At 37.1% G+C, this 15,594-nt stretch overlaps 1 protein-coding gene across 5 annotated transcripts in view; it reads right to left on the reverse strand.

Annotated features, from left to right (window-relative positions):
- The window catches only part of Cnot6 (CCR4-NOT transcription complex subunit 6), a 46,671-nt gene that overhangs the window by 7,088 nt on the left and 23,989 nt on the right, over window positions 1-15,594 (reverse strand). For 3 of the 5 annotated variants that reach the window (XM_059270415.1, XM_059270416.1, XM_059270419.1), the window contains exons 3-10: window positions 9,148-9,334; window positions 6,423-6,508; window positions 4,835-4,939; window positions 4,676-4,744; window positions 3,051-3,208; window positions 2,136-2,290; window positions 1,298-1,452; window positions 22-252 (exon numbers count right to left, since the gene is read on the reverse strand). In XM_059270415.1, coding sequence (XP_059126398.1) covers window positions 22-252; window positions 1,298-1,452; window positions 2,136-2,290; window positions 3,051-3,208; window positions 4,676-4,744; window positions 4,835-4,939; window positions 6,423-6,508; window positions 9,148-9,334 — 1,146 coding nt within the window. The remainder of the gene's footprint in view (window positions 1-21; window positions 253-1,297; window positions 1,453-2,135; window positions 2,291-3,050; window positions 3,209-4,675; window positions 4,745-4,834; window positions 4,940-6,422; window positions 6,509-9,147; window positions 9,335-15,594) is intronic. The other 2 variants (XM_059270418.1, XM_059270417.1) reach the window with 2 other exon arrangements.

Here is a 15,594-nt window from a genome sequence, read left to right on the forward strand (position 1 = left end):
ATAAAATATTACTTTTCTTACCAGAGTCTGGCAAAGAATTCAGATCTGCACATAACACAAGTGGAATAGTTCCACATTCTCCCAATACACTGGATTTTAGGCTCCGAGAAGCTTTATCAATAATATTCTTCACTTCCGAGAGGAACATCATAGTTTGCACCAACTTCACATCCGAGTATTCAGGGTCCCAATGCATATGAGCATTAGCCACAAGAATAAGTTGTTTTTCTGTTCCCAGATGTGGTTTTCCAGCTATATTAGGTAAAAACAAAACAGACAAACTCTGCATCAGTCTATAGCTTCTTACAGCATCTGAAATTTCTCAAAAGAATCTAAGATGTATCTAGTGATTTCCTACCAAATCACTGAATCCCAAGAATTCTATCTCTAAATCTATTTGACAGTTCCAGCAATAAAGCCTACTTGGACAGAGATAGCCCAAGACTGTTGTTTTTAGGTATCCAAAATCAAATCTCTCGTATTTGAATCTAAATTCTCTTAGACATATAGTCTTTAGCAGTTATTAATTCTTTGGCTCTTGGGGTTTTTGTTTTGTTTTTGCAGAATTAGAGAGTGAGGCCAAGCTTTGTGCATACTCAGCAAGTACTACCACTGAGACACAATCCCCAGTCACTAGGTTTATCTTTACATTAAATATCCCAAATTCCACAAGTTATAGAAGTTCAGTTCTCAGCATCCAAGTCACTATTTCCATATTCTTAATTTTTTAAAAAAAGCTGTCACTCAAGACCAGTCAGGAAGACTGACATAAAAAGTCAGCTTTACCAAACACCCTTGCTGACAAGAAATCATGGAAGCAATATAGAATTCTTATCCCTGAGCATTTATTTCAATTACTATTTACCTCAATGTCTCAAAAATATCTTTTTATCTTTATTCCTTTTTTTTGGGGGGGGGGGTTTCGAGACAGGATTTCTCTATGTAGTTTTGGTGCCTATCCTGGATCTCGCTCTGTAGACCAGGCTGGCCTCGAACTCACAGAGATTCACCTGGCTCTGCCTCCCAAGTACTGGGATTAAAGACACGTGCCACCACCACCCGGCTTCTTTATGCCTTTTCAAGACAATAACTTTTCTGGGCCATGATTTCTCTTTATCTTTGCGGTAGAAAAAAAGATGTCTGATATTTTAGAAAAGAAAAATACTCACTGAATTTCTCTAGGTGTTAGACCATTGAACACACAGTGAGATTTCTGTTTTGAAGCCATCTAATCAGAACTATTAAATTTGGGGGAAATGGGGTTGTCGATTTTACCGAAAGTGAAACGATCACTCACATGACATTTCAATCAATTCCTTTCGAAGTTCTAGCAGTACTGCAACTCCAATGTTATCTTTCGTCATGACTCTGTTCAGCATAGCTTCAGACCCTTCCGAATTCGCCATAGCTAACTGGTTAAATTCAACAGTGTGTTTCTGAACCAAAGTAAATCTGAAACAAAGCACACACATAATTGAGATTACAAGACATTAGTTTCCCCCAAACTTCGCTACCAAATAAAGTCAGTTCAGTTATACTATGGGCAATCTTATGGTACAAAGCTAAATTCATTTAAGGCTGTTTCTAGTCTAACTTGGCTTGTTTCTGTGGTACTGAGGCTCAAACTCAGGGTCTTGTGCATGTTAGGCAAATTCCCTAACACTGATGTATATCCCCTGACCCTAAACACGGATATATACCGCCAGACCTTAAAGTTTTTAGTCTGTTCTTGCTACAAAACAAACAAACCTGGAAATACCTTTACAACATAATATAGTATATAGTCAGTCATCTTTACCATTAGAGCTGGACTATTTCATAATTTTTAAACAATTACCTTCCAAAGCACAGGTTTCCTAGAGGAAATGTTACCTATTTAGTATTTCAATCAACACTTGGAATTAAAGCTCTAGTAAGACAACTCAAAGAAACAGCAGTACTTTCAGCATGCCCACAAAACAAGTTATTTCAAACAAAAACAAGACCCTTTAAACTTTAAATAGTTGTGTTTTCTTGAATAATATAGCACTTCATTCTCTTATTTATCAATTAATTGCTACATCCTTGGCCCCGCCCTGCAAATACTGAGGACATTATCTCTTTACAAAAAAAAAAAAAAAATCAGATAGGCTTACTTTTCTGTCTTGAAGAATATTGCACAGCCATCAACATGCTTTCTTTCTTGTTCCGACATTGTCCTAGCTCTAGACTTAGGACTGAAGAATCCATTATAGCCACGTTCTTTCAGTTCTACCAGAAAAAAACTGTAATACTGCTCTGTTTCGACCTCCTGAAAAATCATAACCAGCAAAATTACTTCAAAGACAAAAATCTGTCCAATACATTAACCCATGTGTACAGCCTGAAATTTTTTTTCTACAGATTAAAGAACAGAATATCTTCAGAATATAATTTATCTAAAAACAATCAGAAAACTTTATTGCACCAGTTGTCAATGCCAGTTCTGTGTAGTTTAGGTGCAAAATGAAAGACATGTATACCTACACATGTAGATTTGTCTTAGAACTGATGGAACAAGAACCACACAAGGAATCACAGCTGTCACATATTTTAATTCTAGACCCATGAAGAGAAACAAATTAACCAAAACTGTGTAAGTTATTATGAGAGTTGTGCTAAAAACAAACAAACCTAGGTTACTGTGCAGACAGTCCAATCTTTTTCCACTTCACCCTAAATTTTCTAGTAACAGTTCTGGTAAAACAAGACTATATCCAGATAATGCCACAATTTTAGTAACTTTGCCACCCAATTCCAATGCAGTACACAGGACACTAGAGGAAGAAGAAAGGGTACTGCCAATTTTTAAAGCCTAGTTGAACCCGTTTTGCTTTATTTGACAGCACAGGGTTGCAAAGCAAGATAGTTACTGTTCTCAGAATTCACCTAAACCAGAAAAAGACAGAATTTTAAGAGCTGCTGAAACTACGATTTCAAATATATTAGCATAATATAGTCTAGTATAATTGCTTCTTGGTTTGTCCTGGTTTGAAGGATCACACAATTTGAAAGTCTTTTGCATGACTTACCTGAAGACTTATAATATCAGCATTGCAGCTCAAGATTTCTTGAATAATGGCCTTTTTCCTGTAGTCCCAATTTAGTGCCCACGATGGACAGTAGCCGTATAACTGCCGGGTCGCATATTTATCACAAAGAACATTATAGCACATGACAGAAAACAAGGCTGTAGGAAAGATAACTGATTCACACACATGGCAGAAAAAAAACCAAAAGCCATAATTCTTTCAGTAATAATCCTCACTATATGTTAAGTCTGACTTCAACCACTCAACTTAATAGTTACTGAAAAGCTATTACTCTATGCCAGCTGTGGAAACAGAAAGAAAAAAATAAGTAATGGAAGGACAGATAAATGAACCAATTAGGATAAAATGTGCTTGTATCTACAGAAGCACAAAGACAGGTTCTTGAGTCTTAACTCCATAAACCAAGACTCCTTATTTCTTCTATGCCACCAACTGTTAATGTAGGATGTGGAAACGACGTGCAGTTTCCTTAACAGGCTGCCCAACTTTCTTTTTCTTTTTCTTTTTTTCTTTTTTTGTTTTTCGAGACAGGGTTTCTCTGTGTAGTTTTGGTGCCCGTCCTGGATCTCACTCTGTAGCCCAGGCTGGCCTCTAACTCACAGAGATCCACCTGCCTCTGCCTCCCGAGTGCTGGGATTAAAGGTGTGTGCCACCACCGCCCAGCACTTTCTTTTTCTTATAGAGCAACTACAGACTAACTTGAACATGGACTGTGAGTTTGGCTCCAGAACACTAAAATATTGAGTACTGCATCAAAGCAAACCACAGAGGTTACTGTTGGCTTCCTGGAGCACAAAAAAAGTTTTTCATTATAATCTATAGAACAGCACTGTCTTAAATACACAAACTAAGAAACATTTTATTGCTAAAAAATATATTGTCTGAGCTACAGGAAAAATGGCAATGGTAGATTATATTGACATAGGGTTGCAACAAAACCCACAGCACATTTTAATTATCTATGAAGCAAAATAAGGCAAAGTAACATGAAACGAGGTGGCCTGTGTTAATTCATGCAGAAACCAGGTACATCATCAGCCAAATCCTGTTAAAAATACCCTGAGAACTAAATCATTCTCATAAAACTTAGGTTAAAAATAGATCAGAGGCCACTAGTTCAATTCCTCTCAAGTAAGAAAGCTATCTTATAATTTTGCTAATATCAAGTACCTTTAGAAAACATCAGCACATGAAAGCTCTAATGAGGAAAGATTTTTGTGTATTTGTTCAGAGAATCCGATGCAATAGGTCAGGTGCTCAACAGTGGCAGTATCGACATTCCGTGGGGCTAATAGAGGCTGACTAGGCCAGGAGCTGTAGGGTATTTAGCTGTATCCCTGACTTCAATCCCTAGGTTGCTGCAGTATTTCTCCCATTTTTAACAATCAGAATTGTCAAAATTGATACATGTCCCCTGGAGATAAAACTGCTCCTGGCTGAGAAGCAAATGCATTACAGAAATAAATCTTTATCATTATTTCCCAAACTAAAGCAACCTATAACAATACTGCTTCAATGTTGTTCAAAATCTGAATCTTGACAACAATATTTTCAGATTTAACAAGAGCTGGTCACATTAATAGTTAGAAAATAGGGCTACCAACCCGTTGGCCTTGTTCTGTCTGGTTCTTGTAACATGATCCAAGATCTTGGAGGTGGTTGTTCTGTTGAAACTGGGTATATATATATAAAAAATAATAATAATAATTAAGTGATATTCTTACATGTCTTCCTAATAAAAGTCTAAACCAACAGTCACTTACTTCTTTTTGCAGTACCTGACAAATTATCGAGCAAGTAATTCAGTAGCCTTCTTGTTCCATCTGGCTCCAGACAGAGGTTCAATATATCTTGGGTAAGTGGATTTCCTGAGGAAATTTTAAGTAGGTAAATTAAGATAATACAGTGTCTCAAACTTAGAAAAATTTATTAAAATAATCACCTAACAGCACAAAAAATTAGCATATTACAACACTGTTACATTACAGTTGCTAAAAACTTACCAAAATTAAAATATCACTTTTGAAATTTTTATATAAAAAATTTGTAGTTTTTAATTTTCTTTTTTAAAAGATTTGTTTTATGGGTATGGGTGTTTTGCCTGTATGTATGTCTGTGCATCATGGCATATGCCTATGCCTTTGGAAGCCAGAAGAGAGGCACAGGATCCCCTGAAACTGGAGTTACAGATGGTTGTAAACCACCATGTAGGTGCTGGAAATTGAACCCGGGTCCTCTGAAAGAGCAGCCAGTGCTCTTAACCACTAAGTCATCTCTCCAGCCTCAAAAAGATGATTAATGAGTTAATGTTAATATAGAAGTAGTCTGTATCAACTGTAAACTGGAAGGATATACAATAGCAGCTTTCTCTGACATAAAATGGACTTGAACCTTCTGCAAAGTTGATGGCTGCTAAAAATTACATATATATACAAGTTTGTATTTTTATTTTTTATTTACTTCTTGAACAGTTTTTATTATATACCAAAGAGACATATAAGACTATACACCTGATTCTGTAACTATCTTTTAGAAATATGAATGTAACTCTTAGAGACTTTATTCGGAAGTCTTCCTTTAGGAGATAGCTGTCTGTCCACACCTGCCCAGACTGGTGAAGAACCAATTACATTATAAAACATGCCCATGTCTTGACACACTGTAAAAATATGACTTTGACTCCTTCTGACTTACAATATTTCACAACGGGTCCTACTGCATTATTTGTGCTCTCTTCTCCACTTCCAACACTAATTAAGTATCCATAAATCAACTTTTTAAAAAAGAAACCCTCAAAAGCATAATTTTTTGTACCAGGACCAAATCAAAAATTTCTATATATGGGGAAATTTTCTTTCTTACTTTATGGGAAGCTGCAGTCTGATTAGAATATAAGGTTAAAGCTATTTATGACATGATGAGAAAGCATGGTGTAAGTAATGTATCATCAAGACAGAAGCTAAGAAACAGACAGGTCAAGAACAGCTAAGAATACAAAGACAGCCAGCCTGGAGGTGAATGAATAGTCATAGGAACAGAGAACTACTACAGCGGAGCTACAGCAACAGAGCATGAGGTAACAGCACTGCCTGCCAAAGCATCCCCCAGTAAGAACTCTTACAGCTCTTTTGAAACTGTAAAGAAAAAAAATGAAATCTTAGCCGGGCGGTGGTGGCGCACGCCTTTAATCCCAGCACTCGGGAGGCAGAGCCAGGTGGATCTCTGTGAGTTCGAGGCCAGCCTGGGCTACCAAGTGAGTTCCAGGAAAGGCGCAAAGCTACACAGAGAAACCCTGTCTCGAAAAACCAAAAAAAAAACAAAAACAAAAAAAAAAAAAAAATGAAATCTTACCTTTCAGGCTTAAAGTCTGCAACCGAAACAGTTTTCCCAGCTCAAAAGGTAGAACTCGTAACTGGTTGTAATTTAAACGGAGCTCCCTGTTGATATAAAATTTCCAGGAAGTCAGAAGACATAGTAATCTTAACCTTAACAGCTAAAATCAACAATGTTATTTCTAGGAAAGTATGTACCTAAGAATGACAAAGTTTTATGCATTATATTCCATTACCTAGCCTTGGCCTTCCTATGTAGTTAAACAACAAACAAAACTGCCACAGACCAAACCTTTGGTAATATACAGAGAAAAAAACAAACAAAAAACCTAAGAAAGAAGAAACAAGAACAAAGTATGATACAAGCTTCACTTTTTAAAAAAGATTTACTTATTATGTATGCAGTGCTCTGCCTGCATGCATACCTACATGCCAGAAGAGGGCACCAAATCTCACTATAGATGGTTGTCAGCCACCATGTGGTTGGTTGCTTGCTGGGAATTGAACTCAGCATCTCTGGAAGAGCAGGCAGTGCTCTTAACCCCTGAGCCATCTCTCCAGCCCAACAAGCTTCAATTTTTAAAAGTTGTTAAATCCATGGATACATAAAATTACTCTCAACTGAAATACTTGCCTCTATAGGCTAGAAACATAGTTTGCAAGCAGCAAAGCAGTGCTAGTCTGGCATGTGTGCTCCACTATACATGCTTAAGATAGCAGAAAGGATTAAACAGCCCATGAGACAGATCTCAAAGGTGCATCTGTGAGGGTACTTCCAGAGAGGTTAAACTGAGGAGGACCCAGCCTCAATATGGATAGTACCACCACACAGGGCTAGGGATGTCTCAACTTCACTTCCTGATGGTGGATGCAATGTGATCAGCTGCTGTGCATTTCTGCTACCATGTCTTTCCCACTATGATGGGACTGCATCCCCCTCAAACCATCAGTCAAATGAAATAGCTTCTCCTTTAAGTTGTTTCTGCTCAAGCACTTGGTTACAGAAATAAGAAAAGTAGTTACTTGCAGCTACCATGAGGACTGTTTAATGAGCTTAATGATGGTTGCAAAATTGCAAACCTTTAATAGTTCTCCAAATTTACAAAAATTTCAGTTTAAAAGTAAAAGTTATATAAACAAAAGCTTAATGTTTTTTATAACCACAATACAAATATCATAAGAATCTTTAAAGAAAAAAGGCAACCAAATTCCAACACCAAATGGAGACACTGTCAAGTTCCTGCATTAAGTTTTACTAACTAGATTTTAGATGAAAAAAGAATGACTTCTACTATCCTGTTTCTTTAAATAAAAATTTTGGTTGCTTCTGAGAACTGAACAACAAAAAACCCAGATCAGAATAACTGGTTCCTACTTATTTCCAAACACATTATATGGAGAGTAAGAGGTTCTCTACATCAGTTTGTTTCCAAGGATTAAAAATAGTCATAGTAAATACTTAATAACTAAGCCAAGAAAAAGGCTTGTGTAAGAGCAATAAAGACAAAGAAACAACCATAAGGTCTTTAGTCCTTACACTAGAAGATAGCAGAAAAGCCATGGAAACCACTGTGCAAGAGCAGGTACGCTGGGTTCAGCTTTGTAGGTATGTAGATCTTATCTACCTTCAAAGGTTAAAAAACAAAAACAAAAGCAAACAAACAAAACACCCAGCAATTATGATTTGCTGAGAAATTAAAGCTGGGAAGAGTTAGCTGTTTTTCACTCCTCATCGCCCAACATCTCTAACCTCTGGCCTTAGGTTCTTAAACCTGTCCAAGATCACATAATTTACAAATGCCAAAGATTCCCAAAGGAACAGCATCGCTACAAATTCTATCCATGAGACTACAAGGCTTTTAAGCACAGTAACTAATTCTAGCTTTGTTCATGCCAAGGCTTTCCTACTATGGGCAACAGTGTTAATAACACTAGTAGAGGACTAGTGTCATTAAGGATGTTGGCATGGCACCAACTGCTGGCCACAGGCAAGTACATCAAATAACCCAGTGCTTTACAGTGTTTAAAATTTTTTGGTTCAGACCACTGACTCATTGCAATGAACATTTTGTGGGTGAGGCTGACTGGACAAAAGCGTTTTACTGTGTGACACACCACAGCTTCCAATGCCACTAGGATGAATGGAGAGGTGCTGGAAAGATGGAGGAGGGAGGTGGGGATTTTTGCTGTTGTTTTTAATTAATTTTTTTTGGGGGGGCGGTCTTTTGGGAGAGCATGCTACAGGGTTTGAGGGGTGGATATGGAGGGACTGGGAAGTCAGTGGGGTTGGGATGCATGGTGTGAAATTTCCAAAGAATCAATAAAGAATTATGTTAAAAAAAATTTTTGGCTCAAAAATAAAATACATAACACAAAGCACAGCAATAAAAAAACTAAGTAATGTCAAGAAGTAGTAGTGTACACCTTTAATCCCTCACTTTAAGCACTAGGGAAAGAGACAAGTGGATCTCTGAGTTTGAGGGCCAGCCTGGTCTACAGAGTGAGGACAGTGAGAGATACACTAGAAACCCTGTCTCAGAAAAAAACAATTAACAATAACAACAAAAAACCTAAGCAATGGACCTACTTAATTTTTATTATTGGACATTCAATTCTTACCAAAAATCTTTCAATAAAAGACACAGTTATGATGCTTCCTTTCTTTAAATATAAAATGTCACTGTTTTGGGGGACCCTAACCGTCCATGACTGAGTCTGCAGTGTCCAATACTAAGTCTGCATACCTGAGTGATACCATGTTTCCGAGTTCTGCCGGTAAACTCTGGATTTGGTTATGGGACAGGTCCAGATATACCAGATTGTGAAGCTTGGCAATTTCTGAAGGGATACAGGATAGTGAATTGTCACTCAGATGCAAAGCTGTCAAGTGAGTTAGTGACCACAAAGATGAACTTAAAGTTTTTACTTTGCCTGCAAGACAGAAAAAAAAGGGAGGAAAGGATTATATAGTGATCTCCAAAATTTGGTCCATGTATGAAATACAATTCAGATGTTTTAATTAGGTATTTAAATTACTATTTAAAAAAGTTTAAGAAGGCTTAACAAGGAAGATTTTATCTATTTTAGAACAATTCACTACATACACTAAATAATTAACTCTAATTAGAATGAAACTAAAATTTAAACTTTTAGAGTGAAATGTCAATACTTGAGACTATCTTCATTTTAAAAGCACACTGGAAAGAATTTATCCTTTAAATGATCTCAGCTATGATAAACGAAAATATGAATAATTCACGGCAATGCTAAATCCAGATTCTGGATACTATGAAAGATAAGTTTATGTAAGACAAAATCAAATACTAATTGAAAAACTGTTTATTCTATAAACTAGAAAATAGGAATTCTGCCTTAAAAAAAAAAAACTAAGGTATTCTCAAATTAGTTGAGATTAGAGACTAATTACTCAAGTGATAACTGCATCATATAAAAAAAACAGAATCTGTCATGTGGGGCCTTCTAGGCAGTAAAGCCAGGTGTGGTGGTGTAAGCCTTTAATTCTAACACTAGAGAGTCAAAGGCAAGCATACCTCTGGGAGTTCCAGGCCAGCCTGGTATACACAGTGAGATCTTGTCTCAAAAAACAAAAACAAACAAGAAAAACTGTATTGTTAACGCACAAGTGAAAATATCTGCCCAGAAACATTTCAGATACTAAGTCAAGCAATAGACACAGTACTTAGTAACTAAAACTACATCACCCTTTCAATGCAGTATTAAATCTACACTTAGTTATTTCTTGATTACAAGGTCAATAGTTTCTACAATCCATAAAAAACTTTCTCCATAATGTTTCAGACTTAATCTGAGAGAGAATGAAACAGACAGATGTAGTGAAAATACACCAACCTTTGAGAACTGACTACCTTGAAACCTTCTAATTAAGGTAGGCTAATAAAGCCTCAATTTGTTATCCTACCTGAAACCAATGTACCAGACACCAACCCAGGAAGAATGGGAAACAAACAGGTGGCTTCCACAGTTGTCTCAGTGTACTTCCTGGGCAGAATTTGCAAAACAGGAGGGGGGGGCAATCACAACTAGAGCAGAGTAATTAATCTCCTGAGCTCTAGAGACAAGAGCACTGACACTGTGGTGGTCAGAATTCAAGGAACAGCACAAAGAAACAAAGTGATCTTGGGTATTAACACTGAATGTGAAAAACTGCCTGAGCCAGAGAGGGAAACTCCCAAATGGCCAAGGCCACACTGTTCCCAGCTACTGATGGGAGAACAAAATCCTTTCAACTCAGAAGGCATATGATCAAAATTCAACTTCAGACTAATAACTGCTCTGGTCTCACCTAGAAAAGCTTAAGGCAAAGCCTCAAAAGAGTCAAACTGCTTTCCAGTAACTTCACTGCACATAACAATGCCCAAGGTTAGTTGGAGGAATACTCAAACATGTATCATCCAAAAAAGAAAAGCTTTCAGTTTCTGGCACCAATGAAAAAATTACGAAGCATATAAACAGGAAAGTAAAAAATTTATGACGAAAACAATCAAAACTACAAAAGGTAGCAATAAGATTACTGACATCATTATTCAGAATGGGGGGGGGATAAAATTAACAGCAGATTAGACACTGAAGAAAATTACTATATTTGAAGGCAGGGCAAGAAAAACCTAAATACGTACATTCTCTCTCTCTCTCTCTCTCTCTCTGAAAAAACACAGTACTTCAGAAATATCTGACACAACTTTTAACAGTGGAATGCATATATAACTGGAGCACTCAAATAGATATGCAGGAGACAGGAAAAAAAATTAAGAAACAATGGGAAAGTATAACTGGATAGTCATATATGAAAGAATGAGGATGGGGTGCTGGTGAGATGGCTTAGTGGTTAAGAGCACTGGCTGCTCTTCCAGAGGACCTGGGTTAAATTCCTAGCACCCACAAGGTAGCTCAGAACCATCAAAAGCTCTAGTCTCAGAAAATATGTTGTCCTTTTCTGGCCTTCTTGGGCACAGATACAATGTCACACACAAAAATTCTGTAAGTTAAAAAAAAAAAAAAAAAGTTGGACCCTTACTTCACATCATATACAAAACTCAAAAGCATGCAAAATTTGAGAATGCAGCTCAGTGATAAGGTACCTGTCAAATATGCATGAAGCCCTGAATTTAATCCCCAGTGTGTGGGGAAGCACACAAAACTGAAAGTCTGCATGGACATGGATTAGACAATGATACTGTAAAAGTACAAGCAAAACAAATTTCAATTCAGCCGGGCGGTGGTGGCGCACGCCTTTAATCCCAGCACTTGGGAGGCAGAGCCAGGCGGATCTCTGTGAGTTCGAGGCCAGCCTGGTCTACCAAGTGAGTTCCAGGAAAGGCGCAAAGCTACACAGAGAAACCCTGTCTCGAAAAACCAAAAAAAAAAAAAAAAAAATTTCAATTCATTAAAATTAAAATATTCCGAGCTTCAGGGGTGGTGGTAGCACACACCTTTAATTCCAGCACTCAGGAGGCAGAGGCAGTTGGATCTCTGTGAGTTTGAGGCCAGCCTGGTCTAAAGCAAGTTCTAGAACAGCCAGGGCTACACAGAGAAACCCTGCCTAGAAACACAAAGCAAACAAAAAATCTTTTGTGCTGCTAGTGGAAATGTAAAATGGCCCAGACACTTAATTAGCATGGCAGTTCCTTAAAAAGTTCAATATGGAGTTAATACATGAGCACCAGTTAATTCTTAGGTATATACTCATATGTCCACATATAAATGAATATAGGAGCCGGGCGGTGGTGGCACATGCCTTTAATCCCAGCACTCAGGAGGCAGAGGCAGGAGGATCTCTGTGAGTTCGAGGCCAGCCTGGTCTACAAAGTGAGTTCCAAGAAAGGCGTAAAACTACACAGAAAAATCCTGTCTAGAAAAACAAAACAAAACAAAACAAAACAAAAAGATTACAGAAGAATGTTTTAAGACTTAAAACTGGAAACAATCTAGATGTCTATGATTAGATAAATGGATAAATAAAATATGGTATGCTCATTCCCACACAATATTATATGTGAAACAAGTATGTGCTAGAATAAGGACCAACCTTAAAAATACTCTTTAAGTGAAAGAACTGGTGATAAGAGATCACATATCATATGAATGCCAGTATGAAATGTCCAGAATAGTAAAACACACACCAAGAGGGAAGAGTAATACTTATTAGAAGGGATGCTGAGGGGAAACGGAAAAATGAATGCTAGTAAATATAGAGTTCTCAAACTGAGATAAACATTGCACAAATCTATAACTACATAAAATTCACTAAAAGTTCACTTTAGGTTGATAAATTATATATATCATGCAAGAATTGCATTTCAAGCTGTTATAAGAAAAAGAAAAAGGGAGGCAAAAAAATGTTACTTATGCAAAAAAAAAACCTATTAACCCAGTGTGATGGTTAATCTTGATAGTCAATCTGATGGAATTTAGAATCACCATGGAAACAAATCTCTGGATATGTCTCTCAAGGATTATCTTGATTAGGTTAGCTGAGATGGGAAGTGGATTGTACCATTCTATGCTTGAGGTCTCCGACTGGAAAAGAAACAGGCCTGAGCACCAGCACTCACAGCTCTCTGCTTCTTGCCTGTCTTCTGCTCCTGACACTAGATGCTCCCAATCATGACAGACTGTATTTCCCGAATCTGAGAGCCAAAATAAACCTTCCCTTCCTTTAGGTTGCCTTTTCCAGGTATTTTTGGCATAGCAATGAGACATGTAACTAATACACCCACAGACACAAAAAGCTCAGTAAATTCCAACAGAGACTAGCAGAAGGGGAAGTTGGGAAGAAGGAAAGGGAGACAGAGGGAGAATATGAACGAAAATGTCTTCATGGAAGCCCATCACTATGGAGAGTGAACATGTATCACTGATAATAAATGAAAGTTAATTATTAAGATTTCTCTAACCAGATAAATTATTATTTTCAACAACAACAAAATTCAGAAAAAGAAAACTGTATGAAGGCACACAGTAATCAAATGGCTTAAAATAATTAAGACAAAAATATTAAAGGTAGCCGTATGGGGAAAAATTACGTTTCATAAAGAAAAAGATTGTGTCAGTAAATGTCTACTTACAGAAAATGACTGGAGCACAGTTTTTAATATACTAGGGGGAAGGATCCTGTCAATGCAGTATAAATACAGTTTTTCAAGTGAAGGCAATTTTCCTTTTTGGTAGAGGGAAGCTGAAAGAATTTACTGACAGTAGCTCTATAAGGTAGAAAACTCTTTAGGCAGTATAAAAACAGTATTACCAGCCGGGCGGTGGTGGCACACGCCTTTAATCCCAGCACTCGGGAGGCAGAGCCAGGAGGATCTCTGTGAGTTCGAGGCCAGCCTGGACTACCAAGTGAGTCCCAGGAAAGGAGCAAAGCTACACAGAGAAACCCTGTCTCGAAAAACAAAAAAACAAAACAAAACAAAACAAAAAAAAACCCAAAACAACAACAACAACAACAAAAACAGTATTACCAGATGGAAATTTATCAGAAATACAAGCTATACACCTCTACTTCTGAGATTTTCAGATGTGGAATTATTGGCACACAGACGTAATCTGATAATCTAAAATGTTCCAAAATCTGAAATTTTAAAACATGGATACTAAGTTTTAGATCTCAGGTCCTTCAGATTAGGAATGCTCATATCTGTAGTAAATAGATGGATAAATACAACATACAAACTTTTAAAATTATTTTAAATTTCTCTATAAAACAAGACTAACGTCAGGTGTGATGGCACATGTCTACAATACTGTCATTTGAGAGGTGAAGACAGAGGTTAAGCATTTAATATCATCCTCAGCTGTAATAAGTTCAAGGCCAGTCTGACTACCTCAAAATGAACTAATAATGAACTATTTTAAAGCAAAATTAACAGAAACTACAAGATTCAGGGCAGACACATATAACCTATGACATAAGCACAAAGATGAGAAAGTGCAGTGTGAGGTTCTAACACAACATAGAAAGTGGCATATGACAATGTACACCATTCACATACCCACTTATTTCAAAAAGAGGAAAACAAAATATAAAACAGAATGGGGTAATTAAAAACTAGTAAGATGGTGGGCTTGAGATCTAACCAGTCACATTAAAATGTCTAAATAGCCCCCAATAACATGAACTAATGACCAGTTTGCATTTTTAAAAAGACCACCTTATAGGCCACAGTCAAGAAATGCATTTCAACTATAACTAAATAGGGATGAGAGTACAAGAATGCTAACACCTGTGAGAAGAGAGCTGGAGCAGTCAAAGGAGCCAAAGGACCAAATCCTATCACAATAAAGAAAGTCAACTCAACCAGGAGTACAAACTCCTAGACATTTATGGGAATTCTAACAAAGTTGTGAAAGCACTTTGGCAAAACCTGGCAAAACTGCATGTAAGGAGAAAGAGAAATCCAATCAAGATTTCAGAACCCTTCTCTCAATTAACAAGACAAAAAGGATATGAACATGCCAACAACTCCACCAACTTAACTTCACGACTTACATCAAGTGTAAATAGAATGTTTACTAGACAAGATTCCATAAACTCAAAGAGATTAAAATAATGTTTTCTGTCCAAATCATGTTGGAATTAAACTTAGAAATTGGTAAAGATACCTAGAAAATGCTTAAAACTACCTCACTGGTCAGAAGCAATTAAAAAACTAACTGAAAACTACTCTGTATTGAAAGAAAAGAAATATAGTTTCATCAATGAAGGGATGGATTTGGTTTCTGTATTAATAAACTAGTAAAGAAGAAATTTAATCCAAACCTGAGAGAGTAAGAGAACAGATTAAACCAATGAACCAACAGCTAGTGCTTTTGTAAAGTAAAAAAATACACATTACACTTCACACACACACACACACACACACACACACACACACACACACACACACACACACCACTAACCAGAAACAAATGAGTCTGAGACCAGCACAGGCTACAGTGAGACCTTGTCTTGGGGATTGGGGGAGAATCACATTCTGTTGAGGGTAAAGCCCACAAGCCTCTAGGTTCAATCTCCAGCCAAGTAGAAAAATAAGGAAAGAAATGGGTCATGAAATGAAATCCCAGAAGTTTACAGTGGCTTTAACAAGCATTTCCAAACCAGGAAACCATTTAGCTGTCCAAGTAGGCACTGGATGACATAAGTGCTCCAA

Source organism: Peromyscus eremicus, chromosome 8a (genome assembly GCF_949786415.1).
Source record: "Peromyscus eremicus chromosome 8a, PerEre_H2_v1, whole genome shotgun sequence".
NCBI classification, from domain to species: domain Eukaryota; kingdom Metazoa; phylum Chordata; class Mammalia; order Rodentia; family Cricetidae; genus Peromyscus; species Peromyscus eremicus.